The following is a 27,991-nucleotide window of genomic DNA, read 5'->3' as shown; positions in this document are numbered from 1 at the left end:
CATCGAGCCGTGTCGCGAGCAAACACTTTCCACGCGCGATACGCGTATCGCCAGATCCACCCTGGATAAAGAATTACGCGAGATATTATCGCGAGTAACCGGAATAAATATGCCCTCGCGGTGAACACGAGCTACGGTGCTCGCCATCGGGAGCGAATCAATAAAAAGACACCCGATAACACCGGGACAGGAGGAAAAACAAACACGAGTCGAGCAAAGACCCACCCTGTGAGCGCAGTAACGATGAAAATTCACGGTGCAGAGTGGCGAGAGAGAGTACGTACCGCGCCAGCGCCATCCTGACATGAGATAATTCAGGTTCCGTAGGTGTTGAGAGCAGAGTATCCAGACCTGGAAAGAATGCTTTGTCGCCGGCACTAAATCCCACTGGACACATGCGCGTAAATTCCTCGTCCTCGAACACACGAGCTCGTCATAACTTCCGGCTGTGGCTTCAAGGAGCCGCCTCCTCCCCTAATATTCGCTCACTTCGATTTCCTCGAGTAAACTCGTGGCGTCCTCGCGCCTACAGAACGAAGCCAGGGATACCCTTCTTCCTCCCTGTCTCTGGCGTACCAACCACTGTCACTACCGCATTTTCACTGCCGTGTCTGTGTGGCGGGGCACCGCGAGAAAGGAGAATCTAAATTGTATACGTGGTACGGGGACCCTCCCGTGACAGTCAATCACGGCGGGGACGGTTTTAACGAGCGGTGAGAAACTGTGATGCGAACACGACGAGAGAAGCGTGGCGAGCAGCAGCAGTAGCAGCGGTTAACGAGCTCACGATTCGAAACGAGAGTGAAGAAAGGGACGATTCGAGTGTTCGACCTCGGTCAGCCAGCCGACTAAATTAATTCGTGTAACGCGTGCGATTAAGAACAGCGACTAGAACACCCGAGAGCTGTTTTATACGCCTGCTCGGAACACAGTTCGCCAGTCACTATACCAATTCCGATCACGGCGCTGGCTCGACTGAACTCGGCTACTGAGCGCCGGCCAGTCCCCACCCCTGTCGCCACGGCCTCGTACGTTTTCGTCGCGCCTCGGCCGCGCTCGCGCCAGCTTCGTCCGCGCTCGTGCCTTTCCGCGACCTCGTGTCGCGCTAGAACCCGATGGTTCACCGCCGGGTAACCAACGCTGCTGCGCTCCCTCCTACAGGAAACTCCTGTTCGGGAATGCACGTTTTCTGCTGGCATGCCCGCTACGAAATTATATGAACTATGCCATCATACGTAACGCACCGTCGAAAGGTTTCCCCGAATGGTTCGCACATGTCTCCTTGCGACGCGATTCTTATTCTATTCGCCATCGCGAAAATACCCTCGACGCGCGGCTGCTTTCGACATTTCCATTCCCTGGGCCCGATGCGAACAGCTGTGCATACACGGTCCACTTGTAAACGCGTGGGCGATATATGATTTGTCTAACGTTTTACGCGTTTTCAGCGGAACACGGGGGACACAGAGGGGATAATGGAGCGCGATTATTCATGCCGTTGCTGGTGTCACGTATACCAGGGGCATTCAAATCCGGTAATGAAACCCGCGGCGTCGTTCACGAATTCAGCGGCACTGGTGCACAATATATCGCCGGGACGTGTGAAAGGTTTTTCGAGCGTGCCGCGTGTGTATCGGTGCTTTCGTGTCACCGGAAACGGAGAACAAGCCTCCGCTCGTCGAATTACACGGAAAAGAGGTCACGAAAATGTTTTATGGGTGTCTAAGGTGGCTATGGTCGGCGTCAATGGGACCGTGACGTCGTGCCGGATTCACGCACGACGATCGTCACATTGTGGAGCGGGATATACCGTGGCCACGCGAGACCGATCCAACACGGCGAGCAACGTCTGATTAAGAGCAACAAAATTTCCTGTCAAACGAACGTATATAATTACCCTCGTAACCGAGCTCGTAGTAACCCCACCCAATCGTTGTTTCGCAACGATCGACGGATTCAACCGAGCGATTCGCGTTCGAAACGCGACGTTGAAATTGATCCTTTAAACTCGCGTTAAATAACAGGAACGAGCTGGACCCTGTTACCCGGGCCCTTCGTAACACCGCCAGGGATATTTCATTAGCCGCGTTCGTGACTACGGCAAAGCCAGCTAGTTTTATGCAATCATACGCACGGATGCAAGTTTAAGGTTGCACGGATCTCGGCTGACCGATACGCGTGCTGCTAACGTGTCCATAAATTAGTGCCGTGCCTCGAATAGCTTTCTCAGTGTCGACCATCGCGAGAACGGATCTTGGATTCGGAGTACGCGTAACCTGAAGTCGACGAATCGGAGGAAAGAAGCGAGCGCGTTGCAAACGAACGAGGGGGAAGAGGAGAGAGCGATCTCTTCTCGTGGAAACGGATTCAACTGTCGCGCAGTGGGACAACACACGGTGGTTTCCGTGAGAAATTTTGAGAATCTCGATTTCGAGCTAGGGAACGAGAGAGAAAGAGAGACAGAGAAGTCAACGTTAATAAGGACGGCCCCGGGGCGCAGGGTCCCCTTGACCCTCTTAAAAAAACGTCCCTGAGTCTCATTCGCCCCAGAGCACGCGAGGAGTGTCGTGTAAACTCTATTATGCTTTTCATTCTTTCCCGTTTTTCCTTTTCACGTCGACACTCCCTTGGTGTGTCTACCGTTGCATGCAATGGCCCCTGCATCCTTGTCTGCAGGGAATCATAGTGAAAAATGAGCCTCCGTGGCGAAATACGCCCCACCATCCAACGGAGGCGTCGTCGTCGCGTCGTTGATTATTCACTCGCCATAATAATTCTACACCTCTTTCTCTTACTATTACGCGTAAGTTTACATCGTACGATTGCGAAGGTTATGCTAATTTTTGCATCGTTTCTATGGTAATCGGACAGGTGATCGCGCTACAGGATGGAGCAAAATTAATAGCCATCGAGCACACTTCTGTCCAATTCTGGCGAAACGTGGCTCTCATAGGAGTAACCCTCCAAGGTCCCTGAACATCTTTTCAGTTAGACGCTAAATACAACCGTACCGTGCGCTTCGAGAAACTGTGAGTGCTGCCAACTGTCCTCGTAAAAGAGATACTTTCTTCCCTCGTGAGTGGCGTCTGTTCCTTTCGAACCAATTGCATCTCTTGACCGGTTCAAACGGTCGAAACCAAGCCCCTCCTTCTATCTCCTCCTTCTATATAAATCGTTTACCAGTTGATTTTTGAGTTAGAAAAAAAGCTAGTTTCTACTGTTACGGATAAGTAGAGAGTTGAGATAGGGTAGAATTTTTGGGCGCAATTTTTCCCAAGTGCATCGAGGAGAGAAAAGGTACTTGATACAGGTCACTTAACTTTCTCATAGCAACGCTGGCACGAGCCTGTTGCTTGAACTGAATTAATTCGCAGTTACGTCAGTACTATGCCAGGCGAGTGATCGTTCAAACGCGTTTATTCGGCCGGTTTCCATTAGAATTACTTAATAAACTGATGGGCGCGATGCGTTTCAGAGGAGCGTCAGAGCTGTGTGGAATCACTGCGCACAGTTGTCGTCGTGCGATGCTAACAGATCCTCAATTAGAGCTCGACGATAAAAAATAATCCTATTACGCTCGCTCCATAACAATTAGAGGGGAAGTGTTTGTTAATTAAAATATGTTTTAAAGTTCGATCGTCAGCTTCTCTCGAGGGGCGAGCGCAGTGGGTCGTCGACGAGTTCGCCAGAAATACTGGAGAAATTCCTTGAAAAATTCAACGATGGCTACGTCAGCGAACAATCTTTCGTCAAACGAACGAAAGGTTCGCGAAACAGTCGGTGGAGAGAGAGAAAGAGAGGAGGAATTTCGGTTTCGAGATGGAATGGGCTTTCGCCCGTACGGTCCAGCTGTTTCAGTGTCCGCCATAAAAACTGGTGCGTGGCACTCCGCAGCCCCTCTGTGTTTCTCTCTTTTTCTCGTTCTTCTCGTTGCAACGCTAATTTACATCCTCTGTCATCTACACGATCGTGAATTTTGGTTTTCCTTTTTTACGCGGCCGAGTGATTTACGAGCCGCGATTTTCGCCGTTAACGAAACGCCGCTCGGGTTATTCGTTCTATTTCCCTCTCTCACCCTCTCCCGCTGTCGCCGCTTTTTTTTTTTTTATTTTCAAACGTCGTTTCAATTTTAATGGTTTACTAGCTGGCGAACGGGTAATTAAATTAACACAGTTCGGCCCAACGAAGCCAGCCACGACGAGAGTTTATGCGCTGCAAATGAAAATACGAGGTCTACGGAATAAAATGAACGTGAACGGAATGAATGTCAGAAGCGACGTCGAGGAGTTACGGATTCCGTTGCTTTTCATCGCGACTCGGGCTTTCCTCGCGACGGTGTACACAGATTAAAACGACCCTGAAAACCGTGGATTTTAGAATTTTCCAAGCAACTGACGAGCCTCTCGGTTTTCGGGTGATCTCACTGCCAGCTCTTAAGGTCGGCTGCTAAAGTAATGAGCTGATTTATGCTGTCCGCAATTTGTGTCACGGATGTTAAAACAATTAGACTTACGCGCTTGAACATGCTGAGAAATCGACCAAGTCTTAGAAAATAACTCGTCCTCTGATTATACGTACACACACTGTATATATACACGCAAGATCCAATGCTCAATAGCTACCAGACTATTCAATATCCTCGTGTAACTCATCAATCAACGATCCTCGCCTACGTACATCAATGCTCTTGGTCTCAGCTTCAAGTTTCGAATTTCAATATTCAAGCCTCGAATCTAGCAATTTCCAACAAGCGTGAAGATGCAAAATGACTTAATAAAGCCTCTCCAACCACCCCTTAATCGTGCGTTCCCTTTCCAAGCTTGAGGCACGATCCTCCAGTTCCGTGGAGGAGGATCGCCTCGGGAGTATCACGTAGCGTGGTATCCGGAATTTATCACGGAAACAGCGCGGAAAGTTTTTCGACGGGCAACACGGCCAAGGGTGGGGTAGCCGCATGGAAAGAGCTCATTGTTCATCCCTGTCGTGACACTCATGGCGGTCCGCGTTACGAGGCTACGGTCTCCGGATGCATTGAAAGCACAGACTCCTTCGTGTCGCTCCGGGCAGTAACAATGCATAATAATGCTCGAATGGGCCGTATGAATTCAGGTTCTGGCATCGCTCGCAAATAAGCTGCTCGAAGGCGAGAGAGAGAGAACGGTTGAGTCGGCTCGAGTCGAGGCGGTCGAAACGAGACAGAGAGAGAGAGAAAGAGGGAGCCCCACCTCGAAAAAGGAAGAGAGAAGAAAAAAAAGGAAGAAAGGTATCTGCGGAACCGAGAAGGAGACAGAGGTTTGCACGAAGAATACGTGAAATGGAAAACGGAGAAAGTTCGCCGGCGAGTGGCCGTAAATTTCAGCCAGAAAGGGTTCCCGTTCCGATCGAGTGGCAAAAATGGAGGAGGAGGAGGAGGAAGATCCTCGACGTTGTTCCGTGGATGTCGCAGTTCGCTATTAGAATGCCAGCTCTCGAAGTCGTTTCGCAAGTCCCCGTAACCTTTGCCAATTTCATTTGACACTCCCGGAGACGCGAATACACGAAGTCGAGGCTCTCGCGACTGATCGCCCTATACGCGTCTGCACCTTGGACGCCGCGTCCTCGGTTCCTCGTCGACGTCAACTTGTTTATCGCGACGTGAACTTAAATAGCGGCATAAACAATGGCAAATCGGACGCGCGAGTCAATTAACTTAACCGCTTGGTTTAGAAACGACATTACGACCCGCGTGTCCACGAGCATCGCAGACAAACGAGGCCTCCGCTCTCCCATAACGCACCGTCTCGTTAATCAAACTCGAGCAACGGTCCCTGCGATCCACCAGCAAGAGTCGCCTGTACTCGATCGCTCGATCCTAATATCCCCTAACCGTGGCTTGTACACGACACGTGGAACCTATAACGCGCTCTCTCCTCGCCTAGTCAAACAACCGGAGCACAGAGTCGGAAACGCAAGGCGACCTGTCAACCAATTAGAGCCTCAGAGCGGTGGAGAGACAGAGAGACCCATCTCGAACAGGTCGTTGTAGCTACCGTAGCTACGAACCGCTCCATCGACCTGTTCCCCGCCGGTCGAACGATGGAAATTTCCACGGCTCCTTTTCCCCCTTCGACGAAATCTGGGGTGTCCGTTGCGACGTGGCTCCTCGCGCGGCTAAGAACGAAACGCTGAGGGGGCTCCTCGAAGAAAAAAAAAAAAGGACGAGACGAAGGGAAAGCCTTCTTCCTGGGTATCCATCCTTTGGTTCTCGACGCTAGAACGTTGCCGTGGCGGTGGCGTTGGTCGGAGTTTCGGGCGTTGTTCCAGTTCAGCCGCTAATATTGTGTAGAGAGAGAGAAAGAGAGAGCGGCTGGGAGGGTCCTCGCCGCGGAGAACGGAGGTGGAGCAGCAGCGCGAGAGGTCGTTCGGAGATGGTGACTGTGCAGGGTGGAAGAAACTACCACCGCCACGGGTAGGGAGACGGCTGGGTCGGGGCAGGGTGGAGAGCAGGGTGAGAGAGGACGGGTGATTGTGTTAGAGAGCGAGGCAGAGCGGAATGGAGGGTTCAGACGAGGTCAGGTCACGGGACGAGCGGCTCTGCTCGGTCGATAGAACGAAGCTACCACCTATGCCCGCACACCATGCCACAGCCATGGCGGATAAACACGCGTGGTACGCGCGCGTGCACGTGTGTTCGAGGGAGTGTTCAGGGTGGAAAGTATAGTCGAGCTTACTTTGCTCTCTGTCCCTTTTTCTTCTTTGGGGAGGATGTAGACGGGGGCAGAAGGATTTCTGGAGTTTCCTTGCGATTCTTGCGACTATTGGCTGCGATATAGATGATGGGGTACTAGGGATATTTGGGTGGGAAGTTGATTAAGAGGTTCTTGGAATAATTTGGTATTTTTATTAAGTGACGAATAACTTGAGTCGATGATACGGTTTTAGATTTGTTTTTAGTTTGTATATATAGTTCTGTTCTTTGTAGAGTCGTCGACGGTAAGTTCGAGGATGTAGATGGGGGTAGAAGAATTTCTGGAGTTTCCTAGCGATTGTTGCGACTATTAGATATAGATGATGGGATATTGGGGGATGTTTGGCTGGGAAGTTGATTAAGAGGTTTTGGAATAATTTGATTTTTTTATTATGCGACAAATAACTTGTGTCAATGGTATGGTTTTAGATTTGTTTTTAGTTTGTATACGTAGTTCTATGCTTTGCAGAGTCGTCGACGATAAGTTCGATTTGAAAAGCAATTGTTTCGCATTTTCCACGGTTGACTCTCGCGAAGAATTCTAAACGAGGAGAGAAAGGATGGGAATTCGCTGATAAAAGACTCGAAATCCCTCGTTGCAGACTTAATCGACGAACCATTGCCATAGTCGCAGTTATTCGAACGCGAGCGCGGCATAAATCACGCGCCTTGACTTTTAAGCGGTTCTCGGTACTCCGACTGAGACACACGATTGAGGTATCACCTAGCCAGCTCGGCATCGGTCTCTTTCGATGATTTACGACGTGCTCCAAGATGAAAGCACGCGTAACTCCTCTGCCTCCGAGTACAGATTGGCTGCAGAGGAATCGAACGATTACGGAACTATCTGTCCCGTGCAGAATGGCTAGATACGTCTCTGCGATTGATCGTTCGCTACCAAGAGGGAGAGAGAGAGAGAGAGAGGAGAGGGAGCTCCCAGTTGGAGAATGTTCCAATATGCTTCAGATTTTATTGTGTACGCTGGCAGTTGAACGAGTTGCGCTGGGTGGCTGATGAAAAATGGCTCCGCGGATGGATCCTGGACTTATTCGTTGACTCTGCTTTTTCTCTCATTTTTTCTCTTTTTCTAACAATAGCGTTCATCATTTTTAGAGACTTGAAATTTCACAGTTTGAAAATTGAGATTGATTCGCTGGATTCTCTTCCCGCTTTTTCCTGCTCGAGGTGGTTTTACGATTACTGGTAAACGCATTCTTATTACCCAGCGGTGAACTGCTATTTCAATCATTCCTGCCGTTTCCACGTCGTTGCGCGTTATTCGTACGAGCGAGGGGAAAAAAAGTAATCGCGAGAAATAGCAAAAAATATCCGCTGAAAACGAGGTGCGCGCGAGACCTTTACTCCTTTCACATTCGCCTGGAAACTAAAAGTCAAGGCGCGCGGTTCGAGTTTAACACGCGGCATCAACCTTAATGCCAAAATTTCCGACCACGCCGCACGTCTGCGACGTACACCTCGCAATGTATGCATTTAAACAAGCGCCTGTACGAACGTCCAAAGTTAATCTCGAGACATTCTAACGTGAGCAAAATTTCAGTTACACTCACAACTTACATTCGCGCCGCCAGTTCCAATATCTCCACAATAAACTGTACCATATTTAAATTTTAATTGTTAGCATTACACATTTATCCCTTAGATAATGGATAAAGATAGATCCAGAAAATTGAACTTGCAACCCTCGAGACAAACGACGTTTCGATGAATTAAAACGCAGCAACAGTGGTTCAGGAAAAAGTTCGAAGCGGGAAGGAGAGAGCAAAGCGTGTAGCGTGGAGGATGTCCGACCTCACACGTGGCCGTTTCCCGCACTTCCTCGTCCGGTCTGCGGCCGGTTCGCCTCATGGAAGACCTCGATAAGGTCGCATTAAGGATTCAGGAACGGCACGAGCGGGCATCGCGAGGAACACGCGAGTCGCCGCGAGTTGGAGACGCTCCAAGAGGAGCTGGTGCCAATCGTGGAAAAAGGAGAGCTCAAGGGCGCGACGGAAACAGATGGATATCGATGGACTGCAAATAAACTGCACGATGTCGTGCAATATCGCGGCATTTTTTCCAATTCTCTCTCTTCTCTCTGTTCGAATGAAAACGTCCATGCAGCGCGTCCCTTAAGTGGTGGCGCAACGAGGGGGTGGAAGACGCTTCGTTTCCCCAGGAAATTATTAATCGTATCCGGTTCGAACTGGCAATTACGAAACACTCGCTGCAGCACACGTTGTTCAAGCGAAATCGAGTTACAGTACAGTGGAATATCGACTGCATTGCACGATTGAGACCATTTGGGGTACGCTCAGCATCCTCGTTCGTTGGAGGATGATTGGATGATCGAATGGTAATCGTGGAAATGACTTTTACGATGAAACGGAGTCAAAGTCAAGAGACGGAGATCTGACACGGACCTCGCTCAACTCGGTCAAGGCAGAAGACCGTTAGAGCTCGCAGGACACACTTTATACACACGGCGAAGAGAGAGAGAAAGAGAGGGAGAAGGAGGGCCTCGTGTATCGCACTTTCAGCCGAGCACAAGCGTCGAAGATGATGACACGATCGATCGACCCGCGCTTATGATCCACTTCCACCACCGTCCTTGCCTACGCGGTGACCAACAAATTCGATACCGTGTGCTTTCGATCCTCCACGCGTTACTTCTCACGAGATCCAACCGATAACGCGTCTCACACCAACCAACTCCATCGCTATCTTAGATCAGTCGATGGCAAAATATGGGGTAGTTACTGTTTTTAGATATTCAAACGTTAATTGGAACAATTGAATCAAGAATGAACTCAAATGGTAACAACACATAGGAATGCTTCCCAAAAATTGGGGTAGTTAGGATTTTTAGATATTCAAACGTTAATTGGAACAATTGAATCAAGAATGAACTCAAATGGTAACACATTGGAATGCTTCCCAAAAAATAGGGTAGTTATTTTTTTTTTAGACGTTCGAACGTTAATTGGAACAATTGAATCAAGGATAAACTCAGATGATAACACATTGGAATGCTTCCCAAAAAATAGGGTAGTTATTTTTTTTTTAGACGTTCGAACGTTAATTGGAACAATTGAATCAAGGATGAACTCAGATGGTAACACATAAAATGCTTTTCATGAACTACACGTGTTCCCATCGTGAATGAAACGTAAGATCGAACGAGCAGAGTCGACTCGTCTCGAAGTTAAAACACTTTCGACGAGGGAAATTTCTTCGTTTAATCCATTAGGCGAGCAATGACACTCGCTGTTCTCGCGAATAGGGAGAGGTGGGCGCGATTCGTCCGCAATAAAAATGGGGTCAAACCCCTGTTGTGGGCCAAGGTGTCGCGCGTGTTAGGCGATCTCCGGTTTTAGTAACAATCGTGCACGCGTACGCCCGCAGAGGAATTATTAATCGCGCTATTCGCTGCTAGATACCGATCTCGAGCACGTGCTGCGCCTATTTCGCGCGGTTAGATCCTGATGCTGAGGAGACGAGGCGATCTTCTTGCTCGCTGCAGTTCCTCGACGCCAGATCTCATCGTTGCCTTTCCAAACCGCTCCAGGGGTATCGTTTCGTATTTGATAAGGAATTAAGTCGCGATCAGTCGCGCAGTTATTACTTCGTCGACGCTGTTGACTGTTTTAGTTATCTCGAAGCACTTGCTAATAATAATTATATACAAGTGTATGTTGATGATAAAAAATGTTGAACGTAAACTCTGTTGCATCGTGAAAAATGACGGATTCTTAGAACAGAAACGCTCTGTTAATGAACGCCTAGTAGTCGCGTAACAGGTCTCGTCCGCGTCAAACGGAAGTTGTCAGAGTACGACAGCGAGAGATTCCGCTTCCTCTAAATATACGTCTATTTTACTTTATATATAAGTTAGTTACTAATTAACGATAAAAGCTCTAAAAATAATGGGTTCGATTCCCCAGAGGGAAACACATATTTTTAAACCGGCATCTCTGACGATGGTTAACACTCGCGTAACGCGAAGTTAGTCGAAAGTGTGCTGTAATAAAAATTTTCCCCCTTTCTCTCTCGACTCTGCACTGCGACCAAGTACGAAAATAGAAACTTAATTTCTAAAGGGGTAATCTATATTTTTAACCGCTCGATTACAAAATGTGGAAGACCCTTCCTTCCGCTGGTAATTAAAAGTCTACCAATTTACCTGATTCATCTCTCATTTATGAGACGAACATCGAATAATATCTAATAACCAACGCAAAATAGTAGAACAGATTTGCAAAAAGTGAAATTTCTACATGATGCATTTCTCATTTACCAGAAGAACATCGAATAATATGTAATAACCAACGCGAAACAGCAAGCAGAGTTGCAAAAAGTGAAATTTCAATTTCCTCGACGTGGCAGTCCCGGATCTTTTTACCGTTCGAATAATTTCCCGCCTCGTTCTCGCCGCAATTATACACCGGTATCGCGTATCGAAACATCAGACGGGGGCGTGCATCGATCGAATACCCTCGTTCGAGTGATAACGCGGCTGGTATCCAATGATTCCCACCGCTCGACGCTAAAATCCCTTTGCTGAATGTATACATCAGACCGCGTCTGAGGGGTGCAACCCTCAAACGGATATCCCAACGCGATGTTGTCGAGAGTGGTCCCGCGGATCGGATACGCGCGAGGGACGAGAACGTACGTACGTACACGCGTTGTTAATCGAAAAGAAAAACGGGCGACAGGCGGAAAGGCGGGGGTAGACTGTTCGTTTTATACATCCTGCGTCTAATAAATCGACCGCAACAATAAATAAAGGGAATAAAAATAGGGAAAATAAAAAGGAATGGTACGGACAGAAACGGACGCTTGGCAATTATCGACTTCGCTGCTCGTGAACAAATATGCTTCCGTGATATGGCGCTGTTGCGTTGCTGTTTTTTTGTTTTTTTTTTTTATCCATCAATCCACCTTTCTCTATTTTTTTCCCTCCCTCTGGTCTCTCTTTCCGTTTTGGAGCGCAAAACGCGACGCGAACGATTCCTCTACCGATCTGTTTTCAGTACACACGATACTCGCTGTATTGTTCCTCGGTGTCTAGCTTCTGGATGACAGATGTACGAGGGTAATAAAAGGAGCGTTTTCGTGGAAAAAATATGAGAGTTCCGATATCGAGCTTTTTATTCCGCTTAAGTGCTGGCACAAATTTCCGTACCCCCTTCGAAGCAATTGAGAGCAATTTTAATGCAGATGTATCTATCGATACTTTTTTCAATCGATTAATAACTCTCTACCAATTCATCGAAATAAAACAAAAAAAAAAAAAAAAAGAAATAGAAAGCATCCAAAGCAAGACTTTTAACGAAATAGAAACAGAATTGCGAGGCGAGTTTTGCAATTCTCCGCGAAGAAGGCATCCAAAGATTTATCATCGATTCTTCCAGCTGAGATTCAATAGCATATCCCATATCGGTTGCGTGGAAAAATTCGCTGAGAAGTCGCGGATCGGTTTGCTCCCATTTCCTCTCGCAGCCTCGGACCGCGACTCGCCCTTATTCGCGCCAATAAAACACCTTACCAAGGCCCACCACTCGGCCTAATTTCCGCGAAAGGTATTTTCCGTTCACGGACGTTCTCGAGCTGAAATTTCGAGCCCGATCTGTCCAAGCGCGACGTGTCTCATAATCGACGTCGATGATTAAAGCGCAAGGAAGGCGGGAGAGTCGAGAGGTGGACGAATAATAATTTCTGACGCGAGCCACGTGTATATCGTGACTGTATCGCGACACCCAAATCACCAGAGGAGCAATTTTCTCCGAGATTTTTCTCGATCACGTCATCCGCGACCTTCACCTCCGCGGCTTTCGTCGGTTTTCCCATTGATCGGTACCAGGCGAGCCAGTCGAGATCTTGACCCTCGATCCGTGGCTGTTTAAACCAGTTTCCGTCTTTCTGACGTTCGATTAACTCCTTTAAGTGTTTGCTCGAGCTGATCTGGATCCTTTGTAATCCTACTTTGGCAATAGAATTTCTTTCGATTTTTGTTTCTCGAGTTCCTGCGATTTTTCTATATAATTTAGTCGCTTCTTTTCAATTCTCGTTGCTTCTTCGCGTTTATCGTTGAAGTTCTCATCTCTCGAGCAATTAGTTTGAACAACGTTTTGCGTCTAATTTAGAAAATCGCAAGCTGATCTGGATCCTTTGTAATCTTTCGTTGGCAATGGAATTTCTTTCGATTTTTGTTCCTCGAGTTCCTGCGATTTTTCTATATAATTTAGTTACTTCTTTTCAATTCTCGTTGCTTCTTCGCGTTTATCGTTGAAGTTCTCGTCTCTCGAGCAATTAGTTTGAACAACGCTTTGCGTCTAATTTAGAAAATCGCAAAGTGAAGTCAGAGGGGGAAGAACAGTCATCGATTAGATTAAAAGCAAACGCGTGGGTGTTGCTATTAACGGCGATCGATCTGACGAAGGCTGAATTCACCGGATGAACATCAGCCGGAGGGACTTATTGGCGTGGAAATATATTTGATAGCGACGGAGACTGCAGAAGTATTGAGCGCACCCATTGATACAGTTTATTGTCGCGAGGAAGGAATTGGGATGCCGGCCAAACTCGGCGAATCGATTCCAACCGAGCCGGAGATACAACGGGTAAATATTTGCGCTGCAGAGGAAGATACGCTAATCGATTTAATCTGAATCCTGCTATCGCCCATCTGTTCCTCCACGTTAATCCTTGCGTTCCACGGAGAAACTAGTTTCACTTAATCGTACATTCGATTATGTATTTTATCCATCGAAGATATCGTTCAATTGCTTTTCGCAATCGAACAGTTAAAGAATTTTCAAAATTCTAAATTGCAATTGAAATCATGATGTATTTTCTAATTATCAATTAACCGGTTAAGTGGCGTTCGACGCGTATACTCGTCGTGTAAAATAAAAAATTACCATTCACTATAAAAACTGGAGATCTCAATAAAATGTAATAGAAATATTATTTGGTGGTATGTTCCCTTTATATACATAGCTTGAAATTTTGTAAACTACTTTCTTATTTTTCTTGTTTATTCTTGCTATCTTCGATTTTTCTTATTCATGTATTTTATCATTTTTTGACGATTCTCAAGCTTTTAGTATGAATAACATATTCAGAAACGAATTGCTAGTTCTTTTGACGAATACAAATTTTTCGTAAAATGTATAATAGTACCATTTGCCCTGCGTTCGACGTGTATACACGTCGTTGCTTGTTCTTAATTCCGCACCCTGTGTTGATCTTTTGCAACTAAATTCCACAGTCAACTAATTAATGAAAAACCAGAAAATCCTTTAACCTCAACTTGTTTCTCCATTATACTTGTCTCACTCGATTAAACGATACGATAAATCGTACAAGACGACGCCAAACGCCTGTACCGATCGCCTGCAGTCAACCACCGTGTCCACCACCGTTTTCGGAAGCTCTGACAACGTCCTCGAGGCAAAGGAACCGAATCGACTGCTCGAAGAGCATCGCAGCTCTCTCGTGTCGCTTTATATTCCATCGAGCGATTTTTCAGTTTCATCGAGAGGCACGTCGTCGTCGCGAGGCAGTAAAACGAAATCGCGGTCGTATAAAATCGTTGGACAGGAGATAACGCGGGTTACTCGGTAGGATGATAAACCAAGGAAGCATAAATCTCGAGGAACGGGCGAGAGATCCAGGTGATGCTCAGCGGCCACGAGCACCGAGAGCTGATTGAGACTTATGGCTGGCAGACCGCGGGTCAAACGTTATCACTCGCACGAGCACGCTCTGGATTAACTGTGCGCCTAGGAATCGAGCTACGACCGATTAATTAACGACGCTCGACTCGACTCGTGATGGAAATTACGTGTCCGTTGATTTCGATTCATGCTGCGGCTCGTGACAGACTTCGAGCCTGCGCCAGCCAATGATTAACGAATTGCGACACCGTGAAACTCTCGCTTGAACTTGGAGTAAGAAAATTAATGGTGACTATTATCGATAGTGGCTGGTATCTGTTACCAGAAAAAAAGGGAATGGAAAAATCGGTACAGAAATGACCTGAGGAGAGACAAACGCGATCTAAACGCGATACTCGTTGTCTGGAGAGGGTGTCCTTCGCGAGCGATTCTTCTCACGCCAGCAATCGCACGGGTTCGCGAGACGTTAATCGCTTTCACTCGCCGCCTTTGGCCTCCTCGAATTAAGGCATCGAACGCGATGGAGCGGCTCCAAAGGGAGCCAAATCGCGCTCGAGACCAGAGATCGAAGCTCTCGCGAGGTATCCGGACGATTTCTGACGGTGATCGATCCGACAGCCTTGCACGCGAATTTGGAAATCGGCCATTACGATTGGAGAGTCATTGCCGGCGACTTTGATTTGTCCTTAACCCCGTTACTACGACAGAAATTCTGCACTGAATTCGGGTAACGTTACGACGGGACGAAGGTGGCGTCGATTTCACGCGTCTTCGTTCTGGGAATGCGAAATGGGGAACGACGATAGAGGCGATCTGCTTGGTCGCTGAGGAATCAACAGTGAAACAGTGGACAATTATGAGGCTACATATTTTTCAAACCAATTTAACAAATGATATCTCTACGATTTATACAATTTTTTGACGCAATCTCTTTTTCTGTAATATTAGCGCAACAGTAGAAACGATACTAGAAACGCAAGTTTTTCTATGTATCTCGTATGCTCTATGAATACTCACAAGACCCCTGATTATTGCAGAACGAAATGGTAACCGAGGGAATAAAAATTAGCTACATTTCGTTTAAACCAATTTAACAAATGATATCTCTACAATTTATAATATTTTTTGACGCAATCTCATTTCTGTTAAGTTAGCGCAACAGTAGAAACGATACTGCAAATGTAACTTTTTCTATGTACCTTGTATGCTCTATGAGTACACAGAAGACCACTGATTATTGCAGAACGAAATGGTAACCGAGGGAATAAAAATTGCCAGCTCGAAAATGACCCAACTCTCAACACGCAAAGGTTTCTCGAGCAATTTTCGTAGAGGTGCCGTTTAGCGGCGGCGCAGCCTTCAATGGCCGCGGGAGCCTTGGGACACTTTCATGCCGAGCCTACGATCAATTCCATTGATTATCGACACCGAGGTTAAGGTTGGCCTGTCGTTTGAACGGGGTTGCCACCGCGGCCGCGGAAAATGCGCGCGTCCGCCATCGATCTCCGCCTCTTGAGGGACGCTCGTGCGTGAATAAAAAAAAAAGGGTGCCTTAAAAGGTTTCATAATTATTCTATTAGAACCCTTTGACTCGTCGATTACGAATAACACGTTGCATTAAGGAAGGTGCAGGTTCGAAACGCGAAGATCGATGGCAGAACGGAAAGCGTGGAGAACACCTCGAGTTGCACAATTTCGATAGCGGAAAGAGGCCACCCACGAGAAGCCTGTTCCCCATAGTTTTCCACGAAACGAAACGAAACCGCACCACGAGCCTCGACTTTCTACGATTATTCACGCCACTGATTCATCGTCACTCCTTTTAAAACGGAAGAAAAGCCACCTGGCTATCACGAATATTAACCCTTTGCGGCCCGTGGGTCACGTACAATGGCAAAGGTAGTGCGTTTCATATTAAACGAGCAAAGATCACCCACTCTTAGCGGCTCTGACCCACATAAGTGGAAGCTCGAACCGGTGTCTCTTATTCGTGCTCTACATCGCCTCTTTCTCCCTCGAACTTTATACACCAAATTTTTTGATACACCGTGTCGTTTGAAAGGCGTTCAACATCTTTTCCTACCACTTTTCCTCTGGTTAAAGTACCTACTACATATTTATCGTACCCCAGCTGTATCAGATTGTACAATTTATGCGCGCGAAGACTGCGCCACGACTATCTCCTCTCTTCATCGCGCTCGTTTGAACATTTCTAATCGCAGTGGCACACGAACAAACCACTGTTCCATCGTTCCATGGAAATAAGTTTTCCGATCTCTATGAAAAGCCTGTAATTATTTTTCCCCGCTCGTTAAAACGAGACGTGCTGTTGAATCATTAATCTAACCTGTCCTCCAAGTTAGTACCAAACGATGTGACTCGTGTTTACCAGAAATTATCACTGATACAACAGTTTTCATCCAGCAACCTTTTCAATGAAGACACAAAATGCTACCAATCTCGTCTCTAACGATATCAGAAACATTTCAAATGCTATTCGAATAGTTCTAAAACACAGAAACACTCAATGCTTATTGGTTGTTGAACGTAGACACATTGTACGACTCTACAAAGCACGCAGGACCATCTCGATCACGTTAATCGAACAGGAAACGACGGAGGTCGTCAGGATTTGGCCTCTCAATCTCATTTCTAACGATTTCAGAAACATTAATATTTCAAATCCTGTTCGAATAGTTCTAAAACACAGAAACACTCAATGCTTAATGAGTGTTGGACGCAGACGCATTGTATGTCTCTACAAAGCACGCAGGACCATCTCGATCACGTTGATCGAACAGGAAACGACGGAGGACGTCCAGGGTTAGGCCTCTCAATCTCATTTCTAACGATTTCAGAAACATTAATATTTCAAATCCTGTTCGAATAGTTTTAAAACACAGAAACACTCAATGCTTATTGGATGTAGGACGCAGACGCATTGTATGTCTCGCTACAGAGCACGCAGGACCATCTCGATCACGTTGATCGAACAGGAAACGACGGAGGTCGTCCAGGGTTAGGCCTCCCGTGGGCTTGGCATAGAATGGAGTAGTGAGAGGTGGCTAAGCGCACAGGACGTCCTCGAGCGGACCGTTTCACGCGTCCTAGACGACCTCACCGTCGAAAATAGCCGTTTCGATGGGCGCCTCGGACGTACCCACGCCTTCCCGTCCATTCTACGCTCTCCCGTTTGATCCAGCCCGCGTGCCGCAATCCCGGAAGCGGCTTCCTCGCCGTGTAACTGGCCTCTCCTTTCTGCCGTGCGAACGGCCAAACCGAACGGTTCTTCGCGAAAAGCTGTTCACCAGCTGGCTGGGTCAACGCGTTCCCCGCTCGTGTTCTCGAGTTCGATGTCGTTCGAAGCTCGATGCGATCTCACGTCGTTTCGAATAAGCTAGATCTCGATTAGTTCCAGATGTTTACTGGTTTAAGATTTAGAAAGCGACTAGTTTGGGCTTTTGGAGTATTTTCACTATCGAAGAAAGTAATTTTTAGGAAATCTCCAATGGAAATTTGGATTAGTTGGACGCTCTACCATGGATTTACGTTACTGGTTTAAGATTTAGAAAGCGACTAGCTTGGGCTTTTGCAGTATTTTGATTATCGAAGAAAGTAATTTTTAGGAAATCTCCAATGGAAATTTGGATTAGATTGATATGTCAGTTCGAAAGTTGGTATTACGGTTCTCGAGGGTTTAAAGCGTTTCCATGGGTCGACGATGGTGCTCAGGGTAGCTCAAAGGAGAGTTTCCACTGGGCTTGGTTAAACGAAGCTGGAAGCGTGCGAGATTGCTCGAGAGAGTGTGGGAGTGCTGCAAGTGACAAGTTTGCTAACTATACCGTTCCCCTGCTAGCTAACTGCGAATGATTTTAGATTAAAGTTCGCTGGACTTAAACGCGAACTATCGTTCAGCTGAGAGTAGAAAAAAGTTCAGCTCGCGATTGCGATCATTTCTGGAGCTTACAACGTGCGTTGTATCAGAGTATCGCTGGTGAAATGGAAAGTTATGAAGTTAAATCGTCGGTTCGAGCCGCTCCTTTTACTCCATTTTCTAACGACCGCTTATGGCGTTCGTCGACGTCCGTTCAAAACCCTGCCATCCCATATTAAGCCAGTTTCGACACCGTGCTCGGTTTCACGATAAACGAAACACGATGTCGGAACTTTCTAAGAACTTTCCATTCGCGTGCGAACGGAAACGGACCGCGGTTCTATTAAAACCAATAAACGAAATTCCACGAACGATTATTCGCAGACCAGCCAGGTGAAATTGAAACGGTGCGCGAGCTGTGCACGCGATTACATTTTCGTTTATCAGAAAGAGATTCGCTGGGAACGAGAGCGTCACGTTGGGCACGGTTAATTCAAAGTTCATTTAAAATTCTTCCAACGATCGCTCTCTGGGCGCTGCTGGGCGAGGCTGGATTGTACGATCACGCTCGCGCTTATTCATTCATTATTTGACGACATTGTCGCGGATGGAAGAAGCGGTAAATGGGTTAAGTTGGGTTAAGCTGGCTTGGAAATAGAAACGGCAGACGCTGGCCGCGTAATAAAACATAAGGATCATCGATATTAGCAACGATATATCTTTATGTAACCGAGGACGAGTGATGTCACTTTCGCGTATTCACAATGGCTGGTAAATTGCCGGCTGCTGCTTCTTCATCCGCGCCTGACGCTGGTAAAATTCCTATCGTGCATCCGTGGACCCTGTCGAAGGGTGCGTCAAACAGTTTTAGACCAATTCCTAATTACCTCGGAGACTTATAAAAAAACTGTTCAAGTCTACAATTCAATGACGTGAAATTTTAAAAAATGAGCAAATTAATTCCTAAAAGTTTCGCTGGCAACCGTGATTTTCGATGCAATATCGTTGATATTCTAAGCTAAAGTAGATGGTAACAAATACAGTCTAACAATCGAAGATCGGGTCCATCGTCGAGGAGGCCAAATCAATTGGTGCACCAAGGAGAGAGGAAATTTATAGAATTCCGGTGGACCCTGTCGAAGGGTGCGTCAAAACAGTTTTAGACCAATTCCTAATTACCTCAGAGACTTATAAAAAAACTGTTCAAGTCTACAATTCAATGAGGTGAAATTTTAAAAAATGAGCAAATTAATTCCTAAAAGTTTTGCGTGCAACCGCGATTTTCGATGCAATATTGTCATTATTCTAAGCTAAAGTAGAGGGTGGCAAATGCAGTCTAACATTCGAAGATCGGGTCGATCGTCGAGGAGGCTAAATCGATTGGTGCACCGAGAAGAGAGGGGAATTTATAGGATTCCGGTACGGGTAGCGCGAAGGCCGGGAGAGGCTGTTAAAGATCAAACAGCACGGCGTAAACAGGAAAACAGGTTTCGCGGATCACTTTGGCGCGGTCTCGTTTACTAATTATCGCGTTATTACAAACGGCGCGGCACCGAACGATCCGTGTTTACCCGGTGCCGGCTCCAAAGCAAACTGCTAGCCGAGGATGCGTTCGATACACGCGAGCTCTGATGTAATCCGCGATGGGTTACGAAGGAGGCAATCGCTCTGATCAAAAAATAAATCGACTCTCTGAGGATGCGCTGCTCGCGAGCGTTCTTCCGTTCCCGGAAGAATCGTTCTCGACGGTAGCCACTTTAATTATTAAACTCGTGGATCTGGGCGATAATTGCTTCTGTCTCTAACCAGAATTTGATTCACGTGCTCTGAATATTTTATATAGCGTCGATTCGAATCAATTTCTCGTTTATATTTGTCGTATCATTTTTAATTCAGTTTAGATCGAGTTACGAATTTTTCTTAATAGGTTACTATTGCATTTGTAATACTACTTGGTTAGTAATAAAGGAGGATGTAACGTATGGAGGGGACACAGTGGTGAATGAATAAAAGTGTGTTGAAAAGAATACGTGCTACTTACTCGTCCACATGGCTCGTTTTGTTCAGGCGACGAGGCCTGAGCACAGCTCAAATAAAGGACATCTGAAACCAAAAAATGAAAACGAAGATTGACACGAGGCGCAACAGAAGAATAATGGCTAGCTTAATCTTTTTATTAAATAGTTCAAATAATAGAAAAAAGGCCTTATGATATCTTGTACTTTTTTAAAATAGTCAATATATAATTGTCAAATTAATATCATTAATAGTTCAGCACAAAATCAAACCATCAAGCTATTATGACATAGAAGATGTTCGAATGACTGAAAATAAAATAGTGAAAAATCGCAGGGTTTACTCGCAAGCTAGTCCCAATAAAATACCTCGAAGCGGATAAAGTGAAGCATCGACGAAAATTTCTGTTTTAGGAATACCGTGTTTTAACGCGAGAAACCTTGTAGATTCACGGTTGCGGGTTCTAGGCGGTGACTGTTTAATATTAAATAAAATGGCACGTGTTCCTCGGGGTTTCGAGCATTTCGCAACGAGCCTCAAGGAGAATCGAATCCGATTTGGACGCTTTGCCCGTAGTCTTCAGTCTATGACCGCCAAAAGCTAGTCAAGCCAAATAAAAATCGGTCACGCGAACTTTTCAATCATTTTCAAAAAACTCTCAACAAAAAATGAATCACAATTTTGTCTATATAGAACCATACATTCAAACCTTTGAATAATACGTGTATGGTTGCCTAATGATCGACATCGTTCATTTAATCTTTAATTCTTGCCTCAATTATAATATACATGAACCAAACAGCCGTGCTTTTCTTCTACAGAAAGAAGAGCACCTTTCAGCCGGCTGCTTTCGATTGTCAACCGCGTCGATGGCCACGCGTCGACAAGGTGAAAATTGGCGCTAGGAGTTAAAGGCAGAACTTTCAAATCGCCATTCCACCCGTTGACTGCGGCACTTTTCACTGGTCGCTTTTCACTCGAGGCCCAGCCGGTGATTCACTTTCCTCCGGTGGGCGTTCACGCCGCGGCGAAAAACCGTCGTGGCGGTGGCACGCGGTGGAAAGGGGTGAAACGGATCATGAAAGTCAGAGCGGCGACTCCCTCTGGCTGGGCTCCGCCGCGCTTTTCCGCGACAGAGCGGACCGGTATTGACGGTGCAAACGGTTCGCGCGGTGATCGCGGGACCTACATACCGCGATCGTACGAGGAAACCCCTGCACGCTCGTGAAACCGACTTTCCGGAGAAACAGATTCTCATCTTTTACGCGAGACGCGCAGAACCGTTGGTATTGTACGCTTTTCCTTTGAAACAGTCTGTTGTAGGAGGAATCGCGATTTTTCGCTAGCCTACAAATATGAAATATAGCATCAACTGAATTTTGAAGTATTTGAAGTATTTGAAGTAATTATGAGAAATCTAACGTTACGAGTTTCCTTAGATTTGCCAAAAAATGAGTGTTATTAATCAGCGCGTCAATCAGCCATCGATCGACAAAATTATATACCGCGATCGTACGAGGAAACCCCTGCACGCTCGTAAAATCGACTTTCTGGAGAAACAGATTCTCATCTTTTACGCGAGACGCGCAGAACCGTTGGTATTGTACGCTTTTCCTTTGAAACAGTCTGCTCTAGGAGGAATCGCGATTTTTCACTAGCGCACAAATATGAAATATAGCATCAACTGAACTTTGAAGTATCTAAAGTAACTATGAGAAATCTAACGTTATGAGTCTCCTTAGATTTGCCAAAAAATGAGACTGATATTAATCAGCGCGTCAACCAGCCGTCGATCGACAAAATTCCCTATCCGAGTACAGAGTAGATTGCACGACGGTCCCCATTCACCGTCGAGCAGTTGGTCGCGTCGACAGTCCAAGGATGACCCCGTCGCTCGATCGCAGGCCGAACAATACGTATCCCACGAGCCACAAAGCGTTCCTCCGCACACACGTGCCGTTTCGTTTTTCGTAGGTGTTGTCTGGCTCGTAGAGTACAGGGTCGAGGGCAAAGGGTGAAGGAGAGGAGCAGAGGAAAGGTTTAAACGGGCGCGCGGTAGTGGCCACGAGGGCTCTTCGAAGGAAGACAGAGCGCGAGAGAAAGAGAGAGAGAAAGAGAGAGAGACCTGAATTACTGCGTGTGGTACCGGATGAAGAGAAGGCCTAGCCTGTCGAGGGGAGGGAGGACGATTTGGACAGCGTCGGCCCTGAGCCACTTGCCACAGTAGGTCAGCTCTCTTCACCTCACTTCGCCTCGTTTTTTCTTTTCTTCCTTCGTTTTTTTTTTCTTTCCTTTCTTTCTTTCTTTCTTTCTTTCTTTTCGAGCCACCGTTCTACACACGAGCAACGCGGAGGATCCTCCGTCGCTGTCCGATCAACGACACCGCCAGCCGACTCTTCCTTCCCCGCTCGAGCCGCGAGCGAAGTTTCTGAGCACACGCACGCGTCTGCACGTGCAAATATAATTGCTCCCGTTCGCGTTATCGCGATCGCACGGAGGAGAGCCGCTTTAAACGGGGATCGCGACTTCTGATCGCGTTACCCTTCCCAGACTTTGGACGCGTGAAACCAATCGCTGGGCTCTGTCTCTCGTTCCCGTTCTCCTTCCAAGGGACCTCTCTCCGCGCCTCGCTTAGCCATCCGCTTTCGAAACCAGAGTTTATGGGGATCGCTCGGTTTCCGTCGAGTTTAGGCTGCTGGGCAAACTCCATTTTCACAGCTGCTTCTAGTTCTTATCGCTGTGGAGCACTTGATCGACCACTCCCTCTTTTATTTTACAAACTCCACATCTTTTGCTATTGTATCAATTCGAACAAATTTATATTTTAATTTTATAATTCGTTCATGTCTGTGCATTGATGAATCGAGCAAGAAGACGAGGAATTCTCAGTGGACAAACTCGCTGGCCTGTCCCTTTTCGTATGCGACAACGCGTGACTGTCGTTCCACGTGTTCACGTAATGCACATGTCTTACGTGGAAAAGGCCGTGCTGTCTTAATCGAGCCGGCTCGTAGAGACCGTTCGCACGTGTAAGGTGCAGCGAGTACGGGATAAACGCCGAAGAACGCGTGTACATCGCGTATACGTGTAGTTTCGTAGCCGTTGGGCCCGCACGTGGGACGCCTACCTCCGCGAGTAACATCCGTTCGCCATGAATATGGAAAATGTCACTTCCTGCAACGCTCTCGTCACTTCTGACTATCGAATCGCGTAACATTTTCATACGTCTGTAGATAATGCAATGATTCACGAGTGTTCTCGCGATGAATGGAATTTTGTCCAATTTTCTGCACAGAGTGGACCAATAAAAATCGTCACTCTCGATAGATATCAAAGCATTTTAAAATATTTCTCTCGTTTGATTTAGGAAATATTCAGATATTTCACGTCAGGATAATAGTTCGTACAAATTGAATGGGATTTTTAATTAGATTCACATAAACTCTGCTAGCGGTTTAACAGTTCTTTGTTTCGTGGACAGGTCGCTCATGGAAATGCAATGAGATCGGGGTGCAATAATGTTTCTGAACACGTTGAAATTAGTGAGTGCTATGTTCCTATTACAGCGGACCGAAACGCTTGGGTAATCGAAATTCTGCTCGTGTAACACATGTTCCATCGGAACGAGCTGACTGCTCGATTATACCGGGTAATTCGATTACTTTGACGAGCACGAACCAACACACACTCTCTCTCTCCCTCTCTCATCTACACGATCTACACGATTGCCAGATTCTACCAAAACTGTATACACTTTCAACGCGACGCGTGATATTTATAAAAAAGAGGAGGAATAAAATTACAAAAAGTTCTCGCTAAGTTACAAAGCAGTGAACGTTTACCAAATAAAAAGTAGGATTAATCAGCAGGAGGCCAGGAGAAAGCTAGCCTCTCCTCCGCTGTTCTTTCAAACCCCTCGACCCTAAGAAACGAGTGATCCGACACGACGCTGCAATAACACACCACCAGCGGTGCCGGTCGCAATAATTGCGAGCTTCCATACTTGAATTATTCAGGGGATCCAAACTCCGAGGCCGAAAAACACACGCTCTGTGTTTACTATAATAATACATCCCATTTGAATGCATAATTCATAACGCTACATTGAAATCACCGACCCGCTCGACGCCCCGCGAAACGCCATAATCGTGTGACTAAATAATCCACTCGAGTTAAACCTCCTACCATCCGTTCCGTCGCCAGAGAAATCGATTCCCTTCGTTACTTCTCCGTCAACTCGACGAGGACGAGATCCGTCGTGGCGAACGACGAGTAAAGGGGAGAAGAAGTACGTCGACACCAGACGTTGTAATTCTCAGATTGCTTCGAACGCGCGAGGAAAATCAGCTGATAGAGACTATTCGAGCAGAGAAGGGGTTACGATAAGGTTTTTATTGGTATTCTAGCTTTGAAAAGTGACTTCGAGGACCGACTGTCGAGAGACCGCACCCGCGAGTTAAGGTTCTGGCCTTACTGGTTGCAGTGGATGGAGCGGATGGCGTGTCTGACCAATCTGCGAGCGGCTGAATCTACTGCCGCCGCTCCTCATTCATCAGCCACCATGCGTTTTTCTTAATAGGATCATTGAGACCGACTTTACGAAGAAAGTGTCTCTTTCTCTTCGAATTAATCCTAGCATCGTGTCCCGAGCACCTTCTTCTCTCGTTTACCAGGAATTGATCGCAGTGAACGACGGGGGTCGAAGGGAAACGAGACGCGAGGGGTGCTCTAGCTTCCTTTTTTCTTGCGCATTAAACAGCCTGTAAACTTGGGGGACTTGAACACGAGTCACTTCATCTCAACACGCTCCAAATTTTCCGAATCGATAGGCGTCGACCTCGTGTCGTCTATAGCCCACACCTCTCTACGAAATTTACCATTCCACGAACAAAGACTTGAAACGAGGGGGTCGTAGCAACCATCGATTTCATCTTCACCCCTTTCCTACAAAGATATTTCAACTTACGAGCAATAAAATTTCCTGAACGTCCACCGTTTCCTTCTCTCGCAGCTCGATCGAAACTCCGTGGAGGAATGGTAACCGAGAATTCTAACGCAGAAATTTTCAACATCGCGTTCGATACCCCCGAGTCGACAAACCACGAAGAACTTTCGTTTCTGCTGATAATTATTACGAGAAACTTGGAGGGTCGTTAATGCAGAATCTTATCCAAGTTTGCGTTCGAGGGTTTCAAAGGTTAATCAACGTAATTAAGTTCCCAGGAGTGGTGTGACCGGAACGCGGCTATCGGCCAAGCGCTGTATCCCTGAGCAATCGAACGGCACCGTATCGTCCTCGAGGTCCCGGTGGTTGTCCCTTCCCCAGACGTTTATTAGTCCGCGATCGGAGGACTTATCGTTAACCTCGATCCTCCCGTGCCACGATGTTAATACCCACTCCCACTGGTCTAACTGTACTACTAGGTCGGCCAGGTGGCATCCAGACACTCGATCGATTAGAAAGATATCAATTCGAGAACAATCGCCTCCTTGCTCGACTCGATTTCCCGCGAGGCCACCTTCTCTTTCTCCCCGTAACTCTTTTCTACAATCCTCTCTTCGTTTAGAACACTCAGTCGCCTGTGTGGTACACTCTTAGAGATGTCTAGTTCCTCTTTACTTCTATCCAAAAATTTTACTATAATCTAGCTTCCGTTTTAACCTTGCCACGAATTGGATGCTTCAAATACCTCCAGTCATCGTCCATCTTATCGATGTTACGTCAAAATTAGAACACTCAGTCGCCTGTGTGGTACACTCTTAGTCCAGTTCCCCTTTACTTTTATCCAAAAATTTTACTACTGAATATTCTAGCTTCCGTTGTAACCTTGCCTCGAATTGGATGCTTCAAATACCTCCAGTCGTCGTCCATCTTATCGATGTTACGTCAAAATTAGAACACTCAGTCGCCTGTGTGGTACACTCTTAGTCCAGTTCCCCTTTACTTTTATCCAAAAATTTTACTACTGAATATTCTAGCTTCCGTTGTAACCTTGCCTCGAATTGGATGCTTCAAATACCTCCAGTCGTCGTCCATCTTATCGATGTTACGTCAAAATTAGAACACTCAGTCGCCTGTGTGGTACACTCTTAGTCCAGTTCCCCTTTACTTTTATCCAAAAATTTTACTACTGAATATTCTAGCTTCCGTTGTAACCTTGCCTCGAATTGGATGCTTCAAATACCTCCAGTCGTCCATCTTACCGATGTTACGTCAAAATTAGCGCACGTTAACATTATCAAGTTAAGAGGAGGGCCGGTAAAACTGGTTTCTCGTAAATCGTCTCGATTACAGGCCCGCGTACGGTTCGATTGAATTTGCATGCGAGCGATCGAGGGACGATAATCCGTGGCGCCGAAATCAACGGATTCGAGACGCGTCCCGTCGTCATCAACAGCTGTTCGACCGCGAGCCATCCCTCTTCGCCTCGTTCCCTGTCGACGACGACGGTTTCGACGGTTTAAAGGGGGGACCTCTCCGCGAGATAGATACACTTTCTTCGCTAGATTGAGGCCAATCTTGACTCGTTAGATCGAGGTCGATCTTTAACTGCGTGACCAAGCTCGATATGCCTCGATGATGGTTAACCTCGAGGAGACGCGGCCATCGAGGTCTCTGGCTGGGGTTTCAGCGGTGTCGAAGATTCTGTTTCTTGCAAAATTTCCACCCCACGATCGATTTTCTCTCGAATTAATTTATACTGGAGACCAGGGAACGAGGGAACAACTCTTTTTATCCAACGCCTTAATCAACTGTTCGCATGACGTGTACTCGAGCGACGTTCCGACGAATTTTCTGCGTCCTCGAGTTTCACCCTCGCTAGCGATCAAGTTGCAGACGAGATACATTTAACAGCAGAGCATGTATCGATACATAATCGTATTCCTGTGCGATCGTTGTTGCACACGAAATTCTTATATTACACAGAATAAAAGAAAATCCCTCTTTAACCAGTACAATAGATCCACATTATAAATCTATTTTCCAAACGAACCTCTAAGGTAAAATAAAAAATAAACGTCAAATAGAACGACGAATCTGTACACCTCCAAAGAAATAGCTCGTGCAATTAACAATTAACACCAGCTCTCACAGCCTCGTCTAAGAACCAAGCTAAGCGACCTGTAGCTAATTGACCAGTAATAAACCTCTCGAAGAAAGTCGTGGCAGTCTCGCGTGTTTTTGTCCGCTGCGAGTGTGTGTAACAGGAGAATCGGATCGGTTGTTGGGTACAGAGAGTCTCGAGCGAGAAGCCTGGGACACGGCGTGCATCCCCTGTCCCGCATTTGGGATCCCGTGACGATCCGCCTCCGTGGGTGGTAGATGGAATAAGAACGAGGGGTTCTTCCCTCGCCTTGTCTCTCTCTCTCTCTCTCTCTCTCTCTCTCTCTTTCTCTCTGTGCTCGCAGTCCTCTCCTCGTCCCAACCTAACCGTCGTCCTAGCCGCTTACGTATGGATCCGGTTCGGGTCGTGGCAGGGGATGCTGATCGAAGAAGAGGGTGGCAGATGTGCCCCGAAACCAACTCGGATTTCACTGTTGCCAACCACTGTTGGTAACTCGCTTTCCTTCAGACGTTCCCGGGGAAAGTGGAGCGGCGCGAGAGAAGCAGTTTTCCGGTACACGATTTCCGGATGCGCTCTCTGGGCGTTCGATGCTGGGCGTTCCGCCCGAGGGAGATTTTTCCACGAC

The 27,991-nt window shown here is 46.7% G+C and overlaps 2 protein-coding genes across 2 annotated transcripts in view; both read right to left on the bottom strand.

Annotated features, from left to right (window-relative positions):
• The window catches only part of Rdx (BTB/POZ and MATH domain-containing protein rdx), a 34,042-nt gene extending 33,416 nt beyond the window's left edge, over window positions 1-626 (bottom strand). Inside the window, exon 1 of the mRNA XM_076903520.1 lies at window positions 285-626. Coding sequence (XP_076759635.1) covers window positions 285-397 — 113 coding nt within the window. The 5' untranslated portion in view covers window positions 398-626. The remainder of the gene's footprint in view (window positions 1-284) is intronic.
• Orc2 (origin recognition complex subunit 2) overlaps window positions 1-27,991 on the bottom strand; it is a 95,312-nt gene that overhangs the window by 19,712 nt on the left and 47,609 nt on the right. The window contains exon 11 of the mRNA XM_076903522.1: window positions 20,325-20,386. The gene's annotated coding sequence lies outside the window, so the exon portion shown is untranslated. The remainder of the gene's footprint in view (window positions 1-20,324; window positions 20,387-27,991) is intronic.

This window comes from Xylocopa sonorina, chromosome 10 (genome assembly GCF_050948175.1).
Source record: "Xylocopa sonorina isolate GNS202 chromosome 10, iyXylSono1_principal, whole genome shotgun sequence".
Classification (NCBI taxonomy): domain Eukaryota; kingdom Metazoa; phylum Arthropoda; class Insecta; order Hymenoptera; family Apidae; genus Xylocopa; species Xylocopa sonorina.
The sequence above is the reverse complement of the archived record's forward strand: the minus strand, read 5'-3'. Positions and strand labels throughout refer to the sequence as shown.